Source organism: Brassica rapa, chromosome A04 (assembly GCF_000309985.2).
Source record: "Brassica rapa cultivar Chiifu-401-42 chromosome A04, CAAS_Brap_v3.01, whole genome shotgun sequence".
In the NCBI taxonomy this organism is placed as follows: domain Eukaryota; kingdom Viridiplantae; phylum Streptophyta; class Magnoliopsida; order Brassicales; family Brassicaceae; genus Brassica; species Brassica rapa.
In genome coordinates, this window is record NC_024798.2 from 3,801,603 (window position 1) to 3,820,521 (window position 18,919).

At 35.9% G+C, this 18,919-nt stretch overlaps 3 protein-coding genes across 7 annotated transcripts; all 3 read right to left on the reverse strand.

The window, feature by feature from the left end:
- Nucleotides 1–2,509: 2,509 nt before the first annotated feature.
- On the reverse strand, nt 2,510–5,185 carry LOC103863267 (phosphatidylinositol:ceramide inositolphosphotransferase 1). 4 transcript variants are annotated; one of them, XM_009141022.3, is made up of 11 exons: nt 4,750–5,184; nt 4,579–4,668; nt 4,124–4,210; nt 3,964–4,032; nt 3,793–3,873; nt 3,638–3,709; nt 3,486–3,546; nt 3,291–3,393; nt 3,078–3,220; nt 2,894–3,000; nt 2,510–2,824 (listed from the first exon to the last, which is right to left on the reverse strand). In XM_009141022.3, the coding sequence occupies exons 1-11, from the start codon at nt 4,780–4,782 to the stop codon at nt 2,744–2,746; spliced, it is 927 nt and encodes a 308-aa protein (XP_009139270.1). In that variant the 5' UTR covers nt 4,783–5,184; the 3' UTR covers nt 2,510–2,743. The 4 variants fall into 4 exon arrangements, with proteins under 4 accessions (XP_009139270.1, XP_033145817.1, XP_009139271.1 ...); XM_033289926.1 differs by having other exon boundaries at nt 2,510–2,827; XM_009141023.3 differs by having other exon boundaries at nt 2,510–2,806; nt 4,750–5,177.
- A 1,383-nt stretch (nt 5,186–6,568) lies between these two features.
- On the reverse strand, nt 6,569–10,982 carry LOC103863269 (peptidyl-prolyl cis-trans isomerase PASTICCINO1). Its single transcript, XM_009141024.3, has 20 exons — nt 10,733–10,982; nt 10,533–10,617; nt 10,391–10,460; nt 10,201–10,298; nt 9,813–9,935; nt 9,663–9,695; nt 9,422–9,480; nt 9,236–9,317; nt 8,978–9,136; nt 8,817–8,874; nt 8,498–8,646; nt 8,323–8,420; nt 8,163–8,232; nt 8,030–8,089; nt 7,830–7,886; nt 7,670–7,738; nt 7,514–7,591; nt 7,321–7,422; nt 7,175–7,246; nt 6,569–7,080 (listed from the first exon to the last, which is right to left on the reverse strand). Exons 1-20 carry the CDS (start codon nt 10,795–10,797, stop codon nt 6,772–6,774), a joined length of 1,896 nt encoding a protein of 631 aa, XP_009139272.1. The 5' UTR covers nt 10,798–10,982; the 3' UTR covers nt 6,569–6,771.
- A 4,215-nt stretch (nt 10,983–15,197) lies between these two features.
- On the reverse strand, nt 15,198–17,247 carry LOC103863270. 2 transcript variants are annotated; one of them, XM_009141026.3, is made up of 5 exons: nt 16,652–17,247; nt 16,301–16,564; nt 15,967–16,201; nt 15,769–15,870; nt 15,198–15,676 (listed from the first exon to the last, which is right to left on the reverse strand). In XM_009141026.3, exons 1-5 carry the CDS (start codon nt 16,847–16,849, stop codon nt 15,573–15,575), a joined length of 903 nt encoding a protein of 300 aa, XP_009139274.1. In that variant the 5' UTR covers nt 16,850–17,247; the 3' UTR covers nt 15,198–15,572. The 2 variants fall into 2 exon arrangements, with proteins under 2 accessions (XP_009139274.1, XP_009139273.1); XM_009141025.3 differs by having other exon boundaries at nt 15,967–16,204; nt 16,652–17,242.
- Nucleotides 17,248–18,919: the final 1,672 nt, after the last annotated feature.

The following is an 18,919-nucleotide window of genomic DNA, read 5'->3' on the forward strand; positions in this document are numbered from 1 at the left end:
CACAAAGAAAAAAAGAAACAATGATCAATTATCATATGTGAAAAAATGATAATCAATATCATTTCACCAACAATAAGTATATATCTGTTTAACTATGTTTTGTAGCTTTTGCTAATTTTTCTTTTTCTTTTTCTTTTTGAACAACAGTAGCTTTTGCTGATTCTAATCGAATATTAGGTACTCATCAAATAATCTTCAGAATGTGACGTCGAGTCCTTAGAAACAATATTTAACAACCACAAAGAAAAAAAGAAGAAGACATCATTACTTTATCAAATATTTGCATCCAACTAATGGGTCCAAAATATTAGATTGATAGGTAATGGCATAACAGTTATCATCTGATGCCTCAAAGAATTATTAGAGTATTAGTCATAACCTTTTTGAAATAATCTATACGAAACAAAAAATCTAGCATGTAAAACAAAAAAAAATAAATCTAGCATGTTGTGTTTACATCAATTAGCGATCTCTTCCAAGCCATGGCATCCATATAAGAACATGGTCAAGACTCGTATGTACATATGCTACATTAGACTAGTATAAATGTATTATATATACTACAGATTTGTGAGTGCAATGAGCACCGAAAATGTGAAAGGGAAAGAAAAAAAAAAGACAGAGATTAGTGACAAAGTTGTGTCCTGATGAGAAGATGTAAACATGTGAGCCCACATGGGATGTGCCTTTGACCACATTCCTTACCGACACCACATGCCACGTTCCGTCTTCATAGTTGTAACAACATTTTCATTTTATTTGTTTCCTATATTTTACCGCATGTGTTTCTGTTGTTAAAGCTTCAGCCCCATTGTATTGATCTCCAAAGTCTCATGAGCATACCTTTTCCTAGATGGTAATATTTTTGTTGATGAACAAAAACTTTAGGTGGTGCAATTGTTGATTACAGGCGGGTAGGTTCTTGTAGGCTTGGGCATTCCGGGGTCTCAATCGGTTTCGGTTTTATCCAATCGAGTTTTGGTTTTTCGGGTTTATCAAAATCAGCCCTATCCGGAATATGAAAGTTCGGTTCGGGACCGGTTCAGATTCTGTCGGGTTCGGTTCGGGATGGTAATATTTTGTTGGTGAACAAAAACTAGGTGGTGCAATTATTGATTAAAGGCAGGTAGGTTCTGGTAGGTTTGGGCATTCGAGATCTCAATCGGGTTTCGGTTTTGTTCAATCGGATTTCGGTTTTCGAATTTATCAAAATCAGCCCTATCTGGGATATATGAAAGTTCAGTTCGGGACCGGTTTGGATTCTGTCAGGTTCGGTTCGGGATGGTAATATTTTGTTGGTGAACAAAAACTAAGGTGGTGCAATTACTGATTGAAGGCGGGTAGGTTCTGGTAGGCTTGGGTATTCGAGATCTCAATCGGGTTTCGGTTTTGTCCAATCGGGTTTCGGTTTTCGAGTTTATCAAAATCAGCCTTATCTGGGTTATATAAAATTTGGTTCGGGACCATTTTGGATTCTATCGGGTTTGGGCTGGGTTAGTAAATCTTCAAAAATCGGTACAACCCGAAGTACTTTTGAGTCCGGGTCTCAATCCGTTCTTTAATTTTAAAGTAGCTGATTTGTATATATTTTGTAACCAAACCATAAGTAAAATTGATTCAGAAATAAGAAATGAACATGAAATGTGACTTTTTCAAAATCAAACAAAAGGTAAACATATTTATTGATAAAAAGAAAACCAAATAAATGAAAGCATAAAACGAAAACCAAGATCTCATGAAATGAGAAACATTATTTAATGAAAACAAAACCAAAATCTAAAAACTTCGAGCTTAAATTGCTACCTTCAACCATCAACCTTCAAGTAATAAATAATTATTTAAGATGTTCAATAATATCTTAATGTATTTTTGATACATATTAGGAAGTGAGATCATGTTTGGTACAAGTTTTTTTTGGGTTTTATCGGATATTCATTTAGGTTCGGGTTTGGGTTTGGGTTCGGTTCGAAATACCCATAACCGAAATACCATAAAATAAGATTCATTCGGTATTTATGTCGGATTCATTTTTATCGGATCGGGTTCGGTTCGAGTTTTCGAGTCGGTTTATTCGCCCAGTCCTAGGTTCTGGGCGCAGCTGGATTAAACATTCGTTTTAGCTCTCAAATTTTAAATAATCAACTTAAGAATGTTTATGGTCTCACAAATCTCAAATCCGACAATGACTAAGGGTTATTCGAATAAAATGAATGACCGGTAGCAAACCGCTTGAATTGCAAGAGAGATTGAATGGGTAAATTAAAAGATGAGAAATTGTACTCCCTACACACCACTTTTCCTCTATTTACACTCCATACCCTATATTCCTCCAAATTTTTTCCCCCCAACATTACCATTTTCCCCCCATTCAATGATATCCCACCTTTGTTAGTATATTTAGCTAATTTACTCTTAAAAGATTAATGTAGGAAGTAAAATAAAATTCATTCATTTAAAAGTTTATCATGCTCTCAAAAATATATAAAAGTTTTAGGAAACTGTTGTAACATGGTGTAAAGAGTATTTGATTGATTATGAACACTGAATACACACGCAAAGAACAAAAATGAGTTTGGTTAATATGTAAATGGGATTTGTTTCGTGTTACACAAACATCAACATACTTGAGAAGCAAGAAACTGAAAATGTACAAGCTGGCTGTCTTTTCTTTGTTTTTCCTCTTTTCTGAACCTATAATCATATTTATCAAAAACCAACGATCCAGAAACTAAACTTCGAGTTCTCATGCGCCATTGGTAGCGTTATCGGTGTGACCTACATTGCCATTCACTTGAGCCCTCGGTCTCTGAGAAACCAAAAGGATCTTCTATACATTAAGATCAAGTATTCAATCAGATTTGTCACTGAAAAAAAACTAATTTAGAAAGTGTACCCTATCTGCAGGATCAACACCGGTCCCGTTCAAGAGTTTATGATTCTCTTCTTTGGTTCTGTCTTTAGAGCTTACAGGAAGCAACACCGTTGTACGATCAGGCAACTCTGTTTTGAAAACAAAAACCATATCAGAATCTGGGAACCTTTCTCTGCAAGTAAAATCTGAAGCAAAAGGATCAGACCTGGTAGTTTCTTGTCGAGGAAGAACACAACCAAGTTCACTGTATACCACGCAACGACAACGTCTACTGTGTAATGTTTGCGTGACGCGATAATCAAGAGGCTTTGCAAGATGGCAATGATCCAACCCAGCATCTTTATAAAACTAAAAGAGAGAGACAATGTGTAAGCTTAACAAAGAGATGACAATTACATTTCTAGGTGGAACGTTGTACCTTTTAGAACCGTACTTCTGGTAAGTGAGGACAAAGACAAGTGTGAATATCATGTGCGATGAGAAAATCAAATCTCCACATCCGTATATCACCCCACGAGGAACTGATAAGATCAGAGTATTATCACATAAGAAGAAGTGTTACATCAGAAAATTTTGCGTTGAGGGAAAAGGAAAATGTCAAAAAAAAACTCACAGTTAAGCAAGAGCACTTCAAGAACGCTATGTGGCCGTGGCAACCTAGCAAGCTCAGAACCCTATTAAGTAAAACAAGAAGAGACTCACCAGAATAAACACATGAATATGGAAGATACGCCACTTGTGTTTTTTTTTATAATCTAGTTTTACCTCTCGACAGTGATAGTTAGGGCCAGGAAGCTGGGTGGAATAGAACGTTATGACTCGGAGAAACTGACAAGCCTGTTAATGGAACAAAATATTCAGTAGGAGCAAAGCTCTGAAATTGCATTTTTTATGTATCAAAAGTGAAGATTGGTACTTACAACTAAGAAGGCGAGAACCCTGCACCATATCAACACAGTGTATATCTTCTTGCTTTTTATGATGAAAGGATGGAAAGTCCACTGCAAAAATTAAAAAAGGAAAAACAAACCAGTCATATGACGTCTTCTTGTTTTGAACAGAACCAGAGACTGAATCCTGAGGAAACTCACCAGGACAAAGGAAAGAAAAACACAAGTGAAGACAGTTTCACTTATGTAGCTTTTATCTTGACCAAGCTCCTAAAAACACAGAGAGAGAGAGAGCTTGAATATGACATCTATACTAAAGAGAAAAACCAAGAGACATAGAGCTGAGAACTTGGAGACGAACCGGAAGAAGAATGTATCCAAGATCTTGAAGCGTAGGTCCTGGCCGATGAATATAATGAACTCCTCTGGCAGCTAAACCATGAATATACTGCAAAAACATAGAAGTGTCAAAACTAATACAAACGTAAGAGTAAAGTAAACCAAGAGAGAGACATAAAGGCATAAAAGGCAAGTAGAAAAGACACAGCACAAACAAAACAAAACAAAAAGGGGTCTTTTCAAGTCTTATGCTTTAAGTTCAATACAGGTAGAACAAACCGTGTTCATTAACCTTTTACTGTATCCTACGTTTTCCTAAGCCCCAAAATAAGGATTTGCTCAAAATGCGTAGTAATAATTCAACACTAAGAGCAAAAAAGTTTCCAATTCAAATCACAGGAGTGATTGGATCTGATCTTATCAACTCAGCTCTAGTATTGAAGTGTAATCAGAAAGCAGAAGATAAGAAATGAAAACCTGACAGAGAAGACCAGCAAGAAGGTATTTCCAATTGTCGGCGAGAAGACCAATCTCCGTCGCTATTTCCGAACAAACTCTCTTCCATAGCTATTTTTAATTACCAAATAATATGAAGAATTCAAAACTGGAAAGAAACAAAACAAAACAAAAAGAAGAAGGAAGAGTTACCTTGGAAGCTTCGCGGCGAATGTAAAGCGTCATTATTTATTGATGTTCTTCCACTTCCAAACATACCCCAATCGTTTGGCTCAACATCATCAAACAACCAACACCGTTATACTTTTCAAATTTATTTATGCAACAGAGAGAGCTTTTAACCGGGTAAAGGTCGGTTTGACTCAACGTTTGATCGGAGATCAGAAAAGCTGAAACGAGAATAACGGTGGGAAAGAAAAAGAAACCCAAAGGATCAAAAGACGAGAGAGAGAGAGAGAGAGAGAGGGAGAAGGAAGAATCAAAGAACAGAAAAGCTTTTAAAAGGATTCTCCTTAAAGAGGAGAGGATCTGAGACAAGGATGATCACCAACAAAAAGCCCTAACTTTCTATTTCAATTCAGCGTTTGGCCAAGACCCCATTATAAGCATCGTTTTGGGTTGTACCATTAAACGCGAGTTCCACACGGATTAAACGGTTCAAACATCATTTGTTTTAAAATTAAATTGGCGACTTTTTATTTTTATTCTTTTTTATTTTAATTTGGTTGGAAATATTTGTTTACATCTCTACTAGTTGGTGTGTCTGGCTCTCTCTCCTCTTTCAGTGAGAGAATTTTCTCTAGTTCTCTACTTCTCTTATCAATCCAAAATCTTTCAGAGAGGTATGAGTTGGGTTAGAGCGTGAGAGAGCTTGATGTTTTGTTCTCCCGGCTTCGGTTTCATCCGACCGGATTTTGACTCCGACGTTCTTGCTTTCCCCTCCGATAAGAACGGTTGGCTTTTGTCTCCGGCGGCGCGCTTATCCTTCTGGTGGTCGTCCGGCATGTGACTCCGATGTCTGCGCCTTTTCTCTTGGTGTTGGATATTCGGCTTGGTCGTCTGCGTCGCGCTCTCCACGAAGGCGACGGCGGATTTTCACCGGGTTTTTTCCCGGCTTTGTTTGATCTACTTCTCCTCTCTGTTCAATTGATTCTCGGTCCATCCTCCAATGATGTTCGGAGGTTTTGGATTGATTGTGTTTCAATTGAACCCTTTCTATGAAGCGTAGATCTGTTTGACGTTTATGTCTTCTCTCGGTTGCTGTTCATTGTCTTTGGTTATGCTCTCGATTTCGGTCGATTGATGCTTTCCTATAATCAGAGTACTGACGTTGAAGGCTTAGGCGTTGTGGATTATGGTGTCTCCATCTTCCATTAAAGTGGTCGTCGGAATTCTTTAGACGGGTTCCTGTTCCGGTATGTTCCGGTGAATCGTCGATTAAACTTCCGGCGGTGGCTTTCCAGTCGATGAAGGTGGTGGAGGTTTTGGTTGGCACGTGTCCCTCGATACCTTCGTTTCAACACGTCGCCAAGTCTCGTCATCGGGTTTTCCCTTGGGCTCTTTTGTCTTTTGGGCCTTTGTTGAGGTCCGTTGTTGTTGCCCGTGTTTTCTTTTAGCCCGTTGGTTGGGCCTTTGTCTCTTTGTATTGGGCTTGGTCCAGTTGGACCTTGACCCATTAATAAAAATTAAGTGGAAAAAAAAAAAACATCTCTACTAGTTTACTCTCTACGTTGGATGTTTAATATTTTAATAATTTATTTTGTTTTTTCAACATGTAGTATTTTCTTCTTCTTTTTTTTTACACTTTGAACACTAGCAGTTATGAAACTCCAAATAATAAAAACAAATTACTACAGTTAATATTGTTTAAATTAAATATAAGCTTGTTTTTTTAATATAGGCTTTTAATAATGAAAAATTCTCGTTTAGTTTTAAATAACCAAAAGAAGTTTTATTGAAGAGTAAATAATATATGAATTTATAACTCTATGATTAACTAATTTCAAAGTAAAAAAAAAAAGACTGTATGGTCATTTTATTTTTTGAATGTTATTTTTGTGACAAAAAGTCAAAAACTTAGAAATAGCTATCAGAGAGAATTGTCTTTTTATAGTTTCATTGGTAATATTTTTTTCAAGAGTATCTGAGTACTGATGGACCGTTTAACAGGAGAAGGTAAGCACCGTTGGTTTTCATAAGCTCTATATCTCTCTCTCATGTAAATCTGGAGCTGACATACTGGAAAATCAAAACACCTAACAACGCGACACCGAGCTGGATTCCTATCTGAACTATCACATTCTTCATAATCGGCCACGCTTTCTCAGACCATTTCCTCTTCCTTTCCATGCTCACCACCGTCCTTGTTCTTTCTTCTTCCTCTATTTCATCATTATCTTTTGTCTCATCTATTTCTTCTATAGTTTTGGTCTCCTCTCTTATTTCTGAACCCACTTCAGTTATCTCCCCTGGCTTCTTGTCGAATAATCCTTTGAACTGTTTCCTAGCTTTGCTCTCTGCTTCCTGTGAGGTCCAAAGAGATGAGATTATTAAACAATAAAGATCAGCAGAACATGTTGAAATCATAAATATCCTTTTGGACTCGAACTCCACTGACCTGTTCCTTCTGCTTCAGTTTAAAAAGTGCAGCTGTCGCGTCAGCTTCTGATGATTTATCAACTTTGATCATCTAACATATATCCACAAAAGTCATTTCCATCTCCAAGGATTGGATTATAACAAGCAGTTTTTAGGATAATATACCATATTGAAGTCATTTCTAGCGTCTTCATACTCTCCTCCTGCCATGTAAGCCATTCCACGGCGGTACAGACCCTTCACATGTCCAGGCTTTGCTTCTAGGACCTGTTTGGAAAAATTGAGGGTACAAAGGTCTCAGAAATAGCAACTTATGATTCAAGAATAATCCCTTAAGCCTCTGTTCATTGAATGTTACCTTATTACATGTCTCTAGAGATTTCCTCCACTCTCCCATTTTAAGCAAGCAAGCCGCAACATTCAGATGTAACATATTCTTCAAATATTATCACAGCAAGTTAATAAAATCTATACCTACCTATAACTACAAGTTTCAGTGAGAAGATAAACTCACCCTTGCGTCACCAAAAACTTTTCCTTCCTCGTCATCTTGTGGATTTACATGATTAAATTCCCGGAGCACCTAAGTTTGGGTCCACAGCTCAGTAAATGTTAATACTAGACTTACGTATAAAGGGAGGAAATTTGGTTTCATTTGTTTAAGGCTCTGTTACCTTTTCGTACTTAGCTTTTGCGAGCTCGAATTTTCCTTCTTTGAAAAGCCTGTTACCCTGAAGTTTATAATAAAACCAAAAGCAGAGAAGAGCCATAAGTTACAAAGATCTGGTGAGACCTGATTCCCAGAATGGATTTGCTAGTACAAGACTATGTAGCGGTACATTTTAGGAGTAAATAAGTAATAGCAAATCCATACCGTGTTTCTGATATTTTCTGCCTCATTCATGATGCTCTGGAAGTCCAACCCAGTCCAGTCCTGTCACAAGATCCTCTGGAATCATTAGAAACGGTAACTGCGAACAACTCTTATGGTAAGCAGACCAACTTACTTTAGGCGTTTCGAAACCAAGGAGTTCAATCTCCCACTGAACATGTGCACCTTCTGGAACGCCAGGCGGCCTATCAAGAAAAAAAAACAATCAAAATACGTTTGTTTCTCCACTAAGAACGCTATCATGTTCAGAGTGATTTACACAGTTACGAGTCTACCTTGGGAATTTGTCATCTGCATAATCAGGGGGGCATGTAACAAGAGCAATCTCCCCAGGTAGCATCAAACGAGTACACATCTCAAACCCCTCAGGCACCTGCCCATACGACAATAAAACGTTAAGGCATAAATAACTCCACCAGGGCTCTTTCTAGAAACGTTGGGGTAACTGACCAGTCCTTCCCCTGAACTGAACTCCAATGGGTGATCATTATTTTCAATCCTACTATCATAGAAGACAGTCTTCTCTTCATTGAGAAGCATGCCCTTGTAGTGAACGCTTAACCGACTGTCTTGGAGAGGACAATCCATTGGAAATTCTCCTAATAAGTTGATGAAACATTGCCGATCAGAATAGTCTAGCGGATAAAACTAAATATTTAGAAAACAAGAGTGTAAAGTCTAGCAATGGCCCAGCAAGATGTACAAAAATAAAAACTCATATCATGCTGAAACAGATAAGAAACCGTTAAAAAGAAAGTGTGAAACATACCCCTTCCATCTCGAACTCGACGTTTTATGAGACGTCCATCTCCAAGCATGTCTCGCACCTTCAAATTGAGAACTCGAATGTCAATCGCTCGGTTCCCAGATATTGATTCTCAAGATACTACAAATGTAAACAGGATTATACAAATTCTGTATTTCTTATACCTGAATGAAATGCACAAGCTCAACCTCAAAATGAACTTCCTCAAAGTCTTGAGCTATATGCATCAAAGGGGATTCAGTCAAGTACTGCTTGCGAACATATATCACTGCCTTCTCTTTCCGAGCCATTGTTCCAATTCCGATTTCAAGACCTTTAGGCACCTGCCTAATTGACAAGCGATAGTCAGCAATGATTTCACCACAAATGATATGCATGGACAGAGAGTAAAAGCTGAAGATGCCAATAAACTTAGCAATCACCTCAGATTTTCCAAACGTGAAAAAATAAGGTTCTTCTTTGTGAGATAAGATCACTTTTCCATCACCGGATATAGCCGATATCCTAAAAGACACCACAAGTATGCATTAAAACTTCAAACAATTTCAGCCCACAAAGGAAAACAAGGTCAAAGATTTTCGACCCAAAATGATCAAACATTTCGTTACCTGGCTTTTACTTCATAGGGTTCTCTGGGAGATTCCCAGCCCTCACCTTCATTTAAAATCTTTCATATAAAAGGAAAGCAATAGGTAAGCCATCAAAAAGAACAAGAAATATTTGGATCATGTCATTCTTCCTGGTTCCTCTGCCTATTGTTCCTTACACTACCCTTTCCCAAGCTACCAAAAAAGTACGTCATCCCCGACCCATTTCATTAGTCGAAATCTATGGAAAATCAGGTCCTACCTTCTTGATGACCCCCAGATCATCACTTGCAATCTGCACAAGTAACACAAGGGAAACGAATGGTTAAGTCACAACATATGAATTGCAGGTTTTCAGAGTCTTTCGACAAAGTAACACACTATATCGTAGAAGTTCGTGATGAGATATTGCCTTGGCTTTAGCAAAATCCAGCAATTCAATCTCAAAATGAAGCTCATCATCTTTTGGAAAATTTCCTGGAGCTAAGACTGGACAATCCTTCTCTGCATAGTGCATTTCAGGTTTCATCTTGAACTGAAACCAAATAAAAATAAATAAAGACTTCATAAGCCTTAAAGAATCAAGAAAGTGATATGAAGCTAATGGATGATTAAGTGCATTAACAAACATATAAACTAAACCCCATATAGAAACCAAACTAACGAATCCGAGAAAATACAGAGCTTTGTAATATACAACATTAGCAACGCAAAAACTTATCTTTGAGGCGAGAAGACATGAGCTTAGTTAGTACACAGGGACAAGAACAAGAAGGGATCTCTAAAAAGTTCTAAATTACCATAGCAATTTCACCCTTATGCATAGTGGGAATCCCTTCGAGCAATCCAAGGATCATTTTGCTCTTCCCCAATACATCTCTTATCGGTAAACCTCTCCCTGATGAAACATCAAACACATTCAATCCATGAGTCCCTAAAAAAAGCTCAATGTAACTCTCTATTCAACTGAAAAAAGTTCATCAGCCTCACCTCCACATTCAGACCTCGTTGACTCCACTACTACACCATCAAGTGTCCTCACAGTACAATGATAAATAACCTAAGAAAAAAAAACCACAAATGAGCACTGACCACTCTTTACTCTCTCTAACCAGATCTTTGAATTTAGTACCTGATCACCATCGACGGGGCTTGACTCGCCTCCTCCAGGTCTCACCAAAGCTTTCAACAAGCTCCCAGGAACAATCTTCTTCCTCCTACTCCAAATCCAATTCTCAGATACATCAAATTCATAAACCTATCCCTAAACCCCTAGCTAAGAACTCGAATAGTTCAGCAGATATTTTCCGGAGGAGATAGAACAACACGAACCTCTTATCGTCTTCCGTTTCGGACTTCTTCTTCTTCGGCAAGTGATTCTGCTCCGTCGCATCCATCGCCGATCAAACCCCGGAGCTCCGCGTCGATTTCGCTAACCTAGAGTAGAAGATCTACAATTCGAAATCGAAGGCTGAAGCAAGAAACCAAGGCTGAGTTTGATCACTCTCTCTGCACCTTCCTCTCTGGGTAGCTCAACCACCTCTTTGAGTTAAATTCCAGCAAATAAATAATATGTCTATTTTCTTAGCATTGATTTAGTATTACAAATTATGATAATTATTATAAAACAAATCAACAATCGATAATTATATTACGAGAATTTACGTCTCAGTTATTCTATTTGTATAACAGTATTTGCACCATTCTGTAAGATCCGACGGTTATTAAGAGACTTCCAAACACAAAAACTATAAATAAAATGTTTATTTATTTGAGATAAAACTTTTTTTAAAGAAAAAAAAAAGTTTGAAAACTCAAGATATCGCCTTCTTGATAATAAGAGCATTTTCAACCTATAACACTATTATAGTGTCAAAACCACACTATTTTAGTGTAATTTTAGCACTAAAAAAAAGTTCTTCTCCAACCATAACACCAAATTTATGAAATTAAAACCAATTTTATAATATTATATGTATTTATAGTTTTATTTGTCATTTATTTAATTGTCCATTTTATTAATAAATTAAATGAATAGTATTTTAGTGGAGTGAATAGTGTTTTAGTGTGGTGAATAGTATCACACCAAATTTAGTGTAAAATTATAATGTTACACTAAAATAGTGTGATTTTTAGTGTTGGATTGGAGAAGGTTTTAGTGTCAAAATCACACTAAAATAGTGTTTTGGAGTTGGGTTGGAAATGACCTAAGGGAACTACGCCTGTTTGCTTTAGTTTTGCAAATGGTTACAATTTTACTATGGTCAATATGGTAAACAAGAACCAGTTACATACACACCTATAAGAGCATCTTCAATGTAAAACTCTTTCTTTTTTTCAAAATAAAGTAAAAGTAAAAATTGAGTAAAATTGCTCTAATCCTACTCTATTTCTTACTCTATTTCCTACTCCATAATGGAGTGATGAACAAACAAAAAATAAATTGCTCCATAAAATGGAATAAATTTCATTATGGAGTGAAATATGAAGTTAGGATGAGACATTTCTTATTTCATATTCACTTTTACTCTATTTTATAGAAAAAAAATGGAGTAGGGATGGAGATGCCGTAAGTTGCCATCGTGGTGAGCTTCAGTCTTCAATGACTATATATTGTTACCTAACAAGAAACTAGACTGGATGATACCATGATGATCGGTTCATGAACACCGACCGATTTGGTGATGAGTTGGTAGTTGTTAGGTGAGCAAACATGGTGGCCTGTTGAAAAATTTGTACATGTGAGAACCTTACCCAACCCATGTTTCTCAATTATCGTTGTTCCTTTTCTCTTTGAGCATTTAAAATACAATACAAAACCGACTAAAAAAAGTCAAGAACAAAACCGATAGTTGCAAATATGTCAACCTATTTTATAAATTGGTTTACAAGACCAGTAGTATAATATAGTGATAGGAAGACTCAAAGAGAAGGAAGAAATGTATGTAGTAATTAGATATACTGATATACATTTCATAGGTATTAGATTATTTGGAATCTAGCTAATTCATTACATTGCAACCTAACTAGGTCAACGTCACACTCATTTATATTTTCCATACATTGTGTCTTCAGTACAAAATAATCTTAAACTATATATCAAACATAGTAATTTTCGTTAAAACGTGCATTTACCACGGATTTGTGTATCTACACCGAGTTGTTTTTAGATCTTAGCATTTGTTGCCATTTTATCACTTTATGCTTATATATTCGTTAAATTTATCTTTTTATGTGGTTTCAGAATAGAAAAATACAAAGAATACTTTAAGATAAATATATGAATACTTTGAGACTTTAAATTCCAAAAATCTAAATGTGAATACATAGACCAAACATGCATGTATTGGTGCATTATTTTCTTCAAAACAATCTATATAATATTCCATCCGTTTCATAAAATTACATATTTAAAAAAATATACTTTGTTTCAAAAATATCTATTATTTTTCATTTTCAATGTATATTTTACTAATTAATTACAAACTTCAAAAATCTTAATTGCATTTATTAAATTTCTATTGACTTAAAGTTATGAGAAAAAAAATAATCACAAAAAATTATGCAATGTATTTTATTAAAATATATAAAAAAAGTTTAAAATATATAATATTTTGAAACGGAATGAATATATATATATATACCAGTCGTGAAAATGCAAGCAAATTCCATTAACTCATATACAACAATTACGATACCACTAGTAATAACGAACGGCGTGGAGCAGTCAAGGACCCAAGGTACACAACACTAACATCCAGCATGTGGGTCCCACCTACAACAAACATAAAACTTAAAAACGGTTCCCAATCTAATGTGAATCCGGATTTGGTCGAACCGGGTTAGCTCGAACAAGTTGACCGGAGTGGCTCAATTAGGCCGTGGCTGCAGAGATTAAGAGGGAATAACAAGACTATGTGATGGTATTGAATTGAAAACTCGAGCAAGATTAACTGTCATTTGCATTTGGTTAAAGATGGTTAAACTGGGAAGGGAAAGAGAAGGTTATAGGTTATATGTTTTTAACCAATATTATGTATAAAGTTTTGGCTGGGCTAATCATAACATGGACTATAATGTCAAAGCGTTCTACATCAAAATGTGCACAGTTTGGTTTGTACTTGATACGTCTTCACACAACCAACAAAATGCCAAATAAACTACGGTTGAAGTAGAGACAAGAGAAAATATATTACTCATTATTGAGATCGAGAAAAGCATCAGCTATTTAACGTTTTAATTCAATGATACTCCATACTGAAGTCAAGCAAACGATATTACGGTTGATAAAAAACCAACAACACTAACTTTTTTTTTGTTTGATCAAATCAGCAACACTAACTAAAATGTAACTTACTTTATTTTTTACCCTAAAATATAGTAATTTTATAATAGAGTTTGAGTTTGCTCCAATGATATTTTATTTTATAGTAGAAAATAGAGTGATGAACAAAAAAACAAGTTATTTTATATTTGAAATAAACCTATTTTTCACTCTATTATAGACTGAAAAATATAGTATCATTGAAACATTTTTACTCTGAATTCTATTTTAGAGTGAAAAATAGAGTGAGATTAAAAATGCATTAAAGTCAAAAACATGATGATTTCGTATTTGTCATTAAAACAAAACAACATTAAGGAGAAAACCAAGACAATTAAAAACAGCTGCCATTACTCAAAATTTCGATATCAGAGTAATTAGCAATAATTAACCTGACGACAACATGTTTATTTTGTAGTAGTAATAGCGAATAGGCTAGGACAAAGTCCGCACGTTTCTCCACAAAGAAACCCCAACATTTAATCAAATCCAGTTCCCAAACTGTTCGTGCGCTCCAGGATAATAAACAATAATTGAACTATTAACAATTCAGCTTTCTCCAAATACGATTACTATTAGTATCAATGATAGGAGCACTATTATTCACGGAGCTATTAAAAAGGCTCGTTAGGCGAATATAACCAGAACTAAACAGTTAGGTTTTTGTACATCATATAATCGCCTCTCTTTTTTTTTTTTGTATTTATCCGCTGTTACTGCTCTGTGTCAGTAGTTGTCTCTCAAGTGGCACTTTATTTATTACCAACATATTTATATTTATGATATTTTCATGAAAAAAAAATTAGGATGGCACCAAACCAAGTTTATATATTTATACCCCTTAGGTTAATTAATCCAAACCTTACGGTTTAAAGTTAAGGGGTGGGGTTTTGGAATTAGGGTTAAAATTTTATAAAAAATAAATATTAAAATAAAAAATAAAAATTTTAAAAACAGTTTCAAAAAGTATTTTTAAATTATAAAAAGAAAATTTGAAAAAAATTTAAAAAAAATTCAAAAAAAAAATTTCAAAAAAAAATTATAAAAATTTCGAATCTAAAAACATATAATCTGAAACTATTAAAAAAAAATTATTATTTTTTTATTTTTTTATTTTTATTTTATTTATTTTTATTTATTTATATTTGTTTATATAATTTTAAACCAAGGGTATTAAGGATATTTTACTTTTTAGTGAATGTCATTTTTGTGACTTTCTCCTTCTAATGCTATGTTTGAGACATAAACTTCAAAATGTGCTATTATTGACAATTGCTCTATTTTCATAGTTAATTTAGTAGTAATACCTTCTATTGTGTGGAATTTAACTGTAAGCCATGATTAGGATGGTCTAACCTCATGTTAAAACAGTTTGCATATACCTTTTATACATTTACGTTGTGAGCTTTTCTCATCCACAACATTAAAATATTAGTATGGTTCTGCATGCAATTTTTTTTAGAAATAATGCTATTGGCAAACAAAATTATTAAACAATCCTTTATTTTTACTAATACTTTCTCCATTGCTTCAGAGCTGCGAGAACAAAAGAGAGGGAGAGAGGAAGGAGAAAAGCAACAGCCCAGTCACAGACAGTTATTACCAAATTTCACCGAGAAAACCAAAAAAAAAAAGATCTTATCCTCCCTCAAAGCTCCTTTTGTTCTTCTATTAGTCATCATCAATGGTGGTTAAACGATCCAAAACCTCGTTATTGTCTGTCCACATCTTCTTCCTTTATCTATATAACCCTAATTTTGCGGCTACTTCACTACACCGTCTTCAAAATCTAAACTTTATTCCTCTTTCACTTTTCTTCAAACTTTCCCTAAAAACCCCCAAAAGTGGTCAATAAGCCCAATCCGAAGGTAACCGAGGCTCGTTCACTGTCTGCTCTATCATCATCTGGCTCGAGTACCCACCATTGTTACTCCTCTGTCTCCACGACGCATCTGTTTAATAAACCCCAAACAAATAGATTATAAAAGTGGCTACTTAATTAAAATAGTAATAAACCAAATGATTATGGGTTTGTTTGTTATACCGCTGAAACTAGCCGAAGACCGGTATGGTGTCTGGTGGACCACAGATTCGTTGAGGCTACGCACATGCGCCACTCGAGCCGGAACCATAACCGTACCACGAGCTAAGCCAAAAGAGTCGACAACATTTCTATCAGAAAATATTCTAAAACAAAATAAAAATTGGACGGGCTAGGATAAAAGGTGTGTAGAAAACTTACTGGGCTTCTTGCGAGTCTGGGCGGTTACAGGGGAACGAGGCAAGAAGACGCCGGTTCCGGTTGAACCGCGTATTCCGGTACGATCACCAAGGAAATAATCAGCACGCATGCCCGAAACATCACGCCTCTGTGGCTGGGTACACCATGCAGAAAGCGACAAATCCACATGACTATGATTATTGACCCTCTGCTGCGCTAATTGGCGATGGTATTTCATCAACTGTTGCCGCTTTAGCTGCTGAAACGAAACAAAAATCAGCACCAACTCTGGAAATTAAAAAAAATAAAAAAAAAAATCAAATGTTGAAGAAGCGTTAGATGTGATTTGATTTACTTGAATAGCTTGAAGCTTCTGGTACTGGAGAGATTGGCGGCTGTAGAAGCCGGAGCCGTCGTTAGAGATTTTAGCTGCGGCGAGGGGGTGTTTTCTGGGATGATCATCAAGAGGTCCTCTGCTACTGCGATGGTTGTTGCAACCGGTCAGACTCATCATCGCTAGTTCTTCTGTCGCCGCACAGTACATATCCCACGCCGCCGCCTGACTGCGGAAACCGCCTCCACACCGAGTCGACCGAGTCGAACGAGTCATACCCCACGCCTGAACAAACACCATAGGGAACAGTTAAAAATCAAAAAATATAAGGGATACAGAGAGAAGATGATGATATAGAAGGTCGAGTGTTACCATGGCGTCGTCATCTTCAAGAGTTGACTGAACCATTTTCCGGCTCAAGAAGCTCTCTTCGTCGCCGTAACTCGAGTCCAACCCAAAGCCATGACTCGGCTCGTACGGGAACACAGACTCTTTGTTCTCCTTCTCAACGAGGAAATCGTCAGTGAGAAACTCCGGCGGAAGCCAGAACTCAGAGCAAGCAGATTCCATGGGCAGTGAGATTGAGAGATATCGAAAGGGTCCCAGTTTCAGAGAATCAGAGAGGTATTTGTAGGAGAAGAAGAAGATGAAGTGGTGGTGGTGGTGGGGGAGAGAGGTTTCTTTCCACGCGCCTACTTTTAAAATGGACTCCACGCGCTTTAGATACAGCGTACAGGGAGGAGTGAGTGTGGACCCTACAACTGCGCTACCACGACGGGGGCAATGGCAAGTACGCTAGTGGGACATACTCTCTGAACACGTGATAGGGTTAAAACCGTAATCTTCGCGGCACGTGTCTTGTTTAAGTTTACGGGATTACCCTTTCAACTTGCGGTCCCCAGATTCTTCAATGATGATTTTATCCCTTTTGCGTGCATAATAGGGACATTGAATGTGAAAACGTGTATCGGACGTTTTTGATTCGAGTATACCTATCGTACCGTTGTATTTTTTGCCATTTATGGTTACACACACAAGTCGCGTCTCTTCTCTGGGTACGTTGAACATTTTCGTGATTTCAAATGATTATATTAAAAAAATTACGTTACAACAACAAACAGATTGAATAGTATACTAGTAGAGAGGGGCTAATACCGTAATTTGACCAGAAGATATGGTGTCACTCCACGACTCTACGATTTAGTTTCGATGGGTACTTTGTAGCTAGGTTACTCAAATGACGGTTTTGCCACTCGAATCTTAAGAATTTCCGTTGGATTTCTATAACGGTGCCAAACCAGATGGAACCAAACCAGATGGATTCTCTTAACTGCAAAGCACGTTAACGTGACGTGGCAATACACGTGTTATATTTTAATTAGTTGTTTTTGTCAATATGACATTTGGCTCCATATCAGAACCCACTTGGCGAACGGGACGGGACGTGATTCTTCGCTTAGAAGTTATTCCATTCCAGTTTCCACTATTTTTATTCATTTTAAATTACAACTTTAAAGTTTCTTCTAAAATAAATTTCATAAATTATAAAGGAGATTATGTAAATCAAAAGTTTACTCGACTATAACACAAGGATAAACATGAGATGTCACTGACGATAAAAGAACATGAGATGTCTGTCGCAAGGTTGACAATTAAAAAGGGATTGTTGTTGTATTTTATCTACTTGAATGGTATGTGTATACACATATACGCGTTTCACATAATATTATAGATTTATCCAGCCTTTTTTATCCAACCTTAACGCGAGTGTCGTAAAAAGTAAGCAATTTCAAGCTTTACATACTTAGAAATTCAAATTTAGTTGATAATATGCAATAGATTATATCCTACTTTATAGTTAATGCAAAATTTATGAACCATATTCCTTTTAAATTGGAAATTTCATAAGTTTTAAATCACAACGAAAATTCATTTTATACCGATCAAACTTTTTTTCATATCAAATTTAGTTACGGATTGTATATATTTTAGAAAAACAGACGAAGTACTTAAAATAAAATATTATTGTCTGTATAATTTTATTTATACAAATAATATATATATATATATATATATATATATTTCTTTTTCGATAGGATGACTCTTTAACACGTGTTCATGTATGTATTTGCACAGCTTATGTGTTTAAGTACTAATCATGACCGTTGGATTTTGTTGATGTTGGAATTAGCCGATTTTTCACAATTTTCTTCACATGTGGGTATGCTTTTGCGAAAGTTCAAATGCCTATATTATTTTGTGACATTATATTACTTATTTTTCAAAGGAGATGATGATAATAATGATGTATCGGTTGATTGCTGATGCGAGAGAATGAATGTTTACTCTGATTGGCCTCTCACAAACTTTCCGAAATCAAAGAACACATTTCTGCAAAATAAAAATAAAGTGAAGCGAAAAGAGAGCTTTGATCTTGATTTTCTCTTGAGTATTAACAATCTCTCTTTTCTGCCGAAAGATAAACCGGAATTATTACAACATCGTTTTCGTCTTACTTAGGTAATGATTGTTTCAGTAGTTTTTAGTTTTAGTTTTTGGGTTTTAGATTTTAATTTTTGGTTTTTAGTTTTTAGTTTTTAGATTTTGGTTTTTGGTTTTCAGTTTTTGATTTTTGATTTT

What these genes read in the sequence shown, in the direction of transcription:
- LOC103863267 (XM_033289926.1), bottom strand. Translation starts at nt 4,782, where the DNA reads ATGACGCTTTACATTCGCCGCGAAGCTTCCAAG. An exon ending in TGAAGTGCTCTTGCTTAACT is followed by an intron (nt 3,394 to 3,485) that starts GTGAGTTTTTTT and finishes TGATCTTATCAG; the next exon opens with TTCCTCGTGGGGTGATATAC. An exon ending in CAGAAGTACGGTTCTAAAAG is followed by an intron (nt 3,221 to 3,290) that starts GTACAACGTTCC and finishes TCTCTCTTTTAG; the next exon opens with TTTTATAAAGATGCTGGGTT.
- LOC103863269 (XM_009141024.3), bottom strand. Translation starts at nt 10,797, where the DNA reads ATGGATGCGACGGAGCAGAATCACTTGCCGAAGAAGAAGAAGTCCGAA. An exon ending in TCACGTTTGGAAAATCTGAG is followed by an intron (nt 9,137 to 9,235) that starts GTGATTGCTAAG and finishes TCAATTAGGCAG; the next exon opens with GTGCCTAAAGGTCTTGAAAT. An exon ending in AAGTTTTTGGTGACGCAAGG is followed by an intron (nt 7,592 to 7,669) that starts GTGAGTTTATCT and finishes TAATATTTGAAG; the next exon opens with AATATGTTACATCTGAATGT.
- LOC103863270 (XM_009141025.3), bottom strand. Translation starts at nt 16,849, where the DNA reads ATGGAATCTGCTTGCTCTGAGTTCTGGCTTCCGCCGGAGTTTCTCACT. An exon ending in TTGAAGATGACGACGCCATG is followed by an intron (nt 16,565 to 16,651) that starts GTAACACTCGAC and finishes GTGTTTGTTCAG; the next exon opens with GCGTGGGGTATGACTCGTTC. An exon ending in CCAGACTCGCAAGAAGCCCA is followed by an intron (nt 15,871 to 15,966) that starts GTAAGTTTTCTA and finishes CTTTTGGCTTAG; the next exon opens with CTCGTGGTACGGTTATGGTT.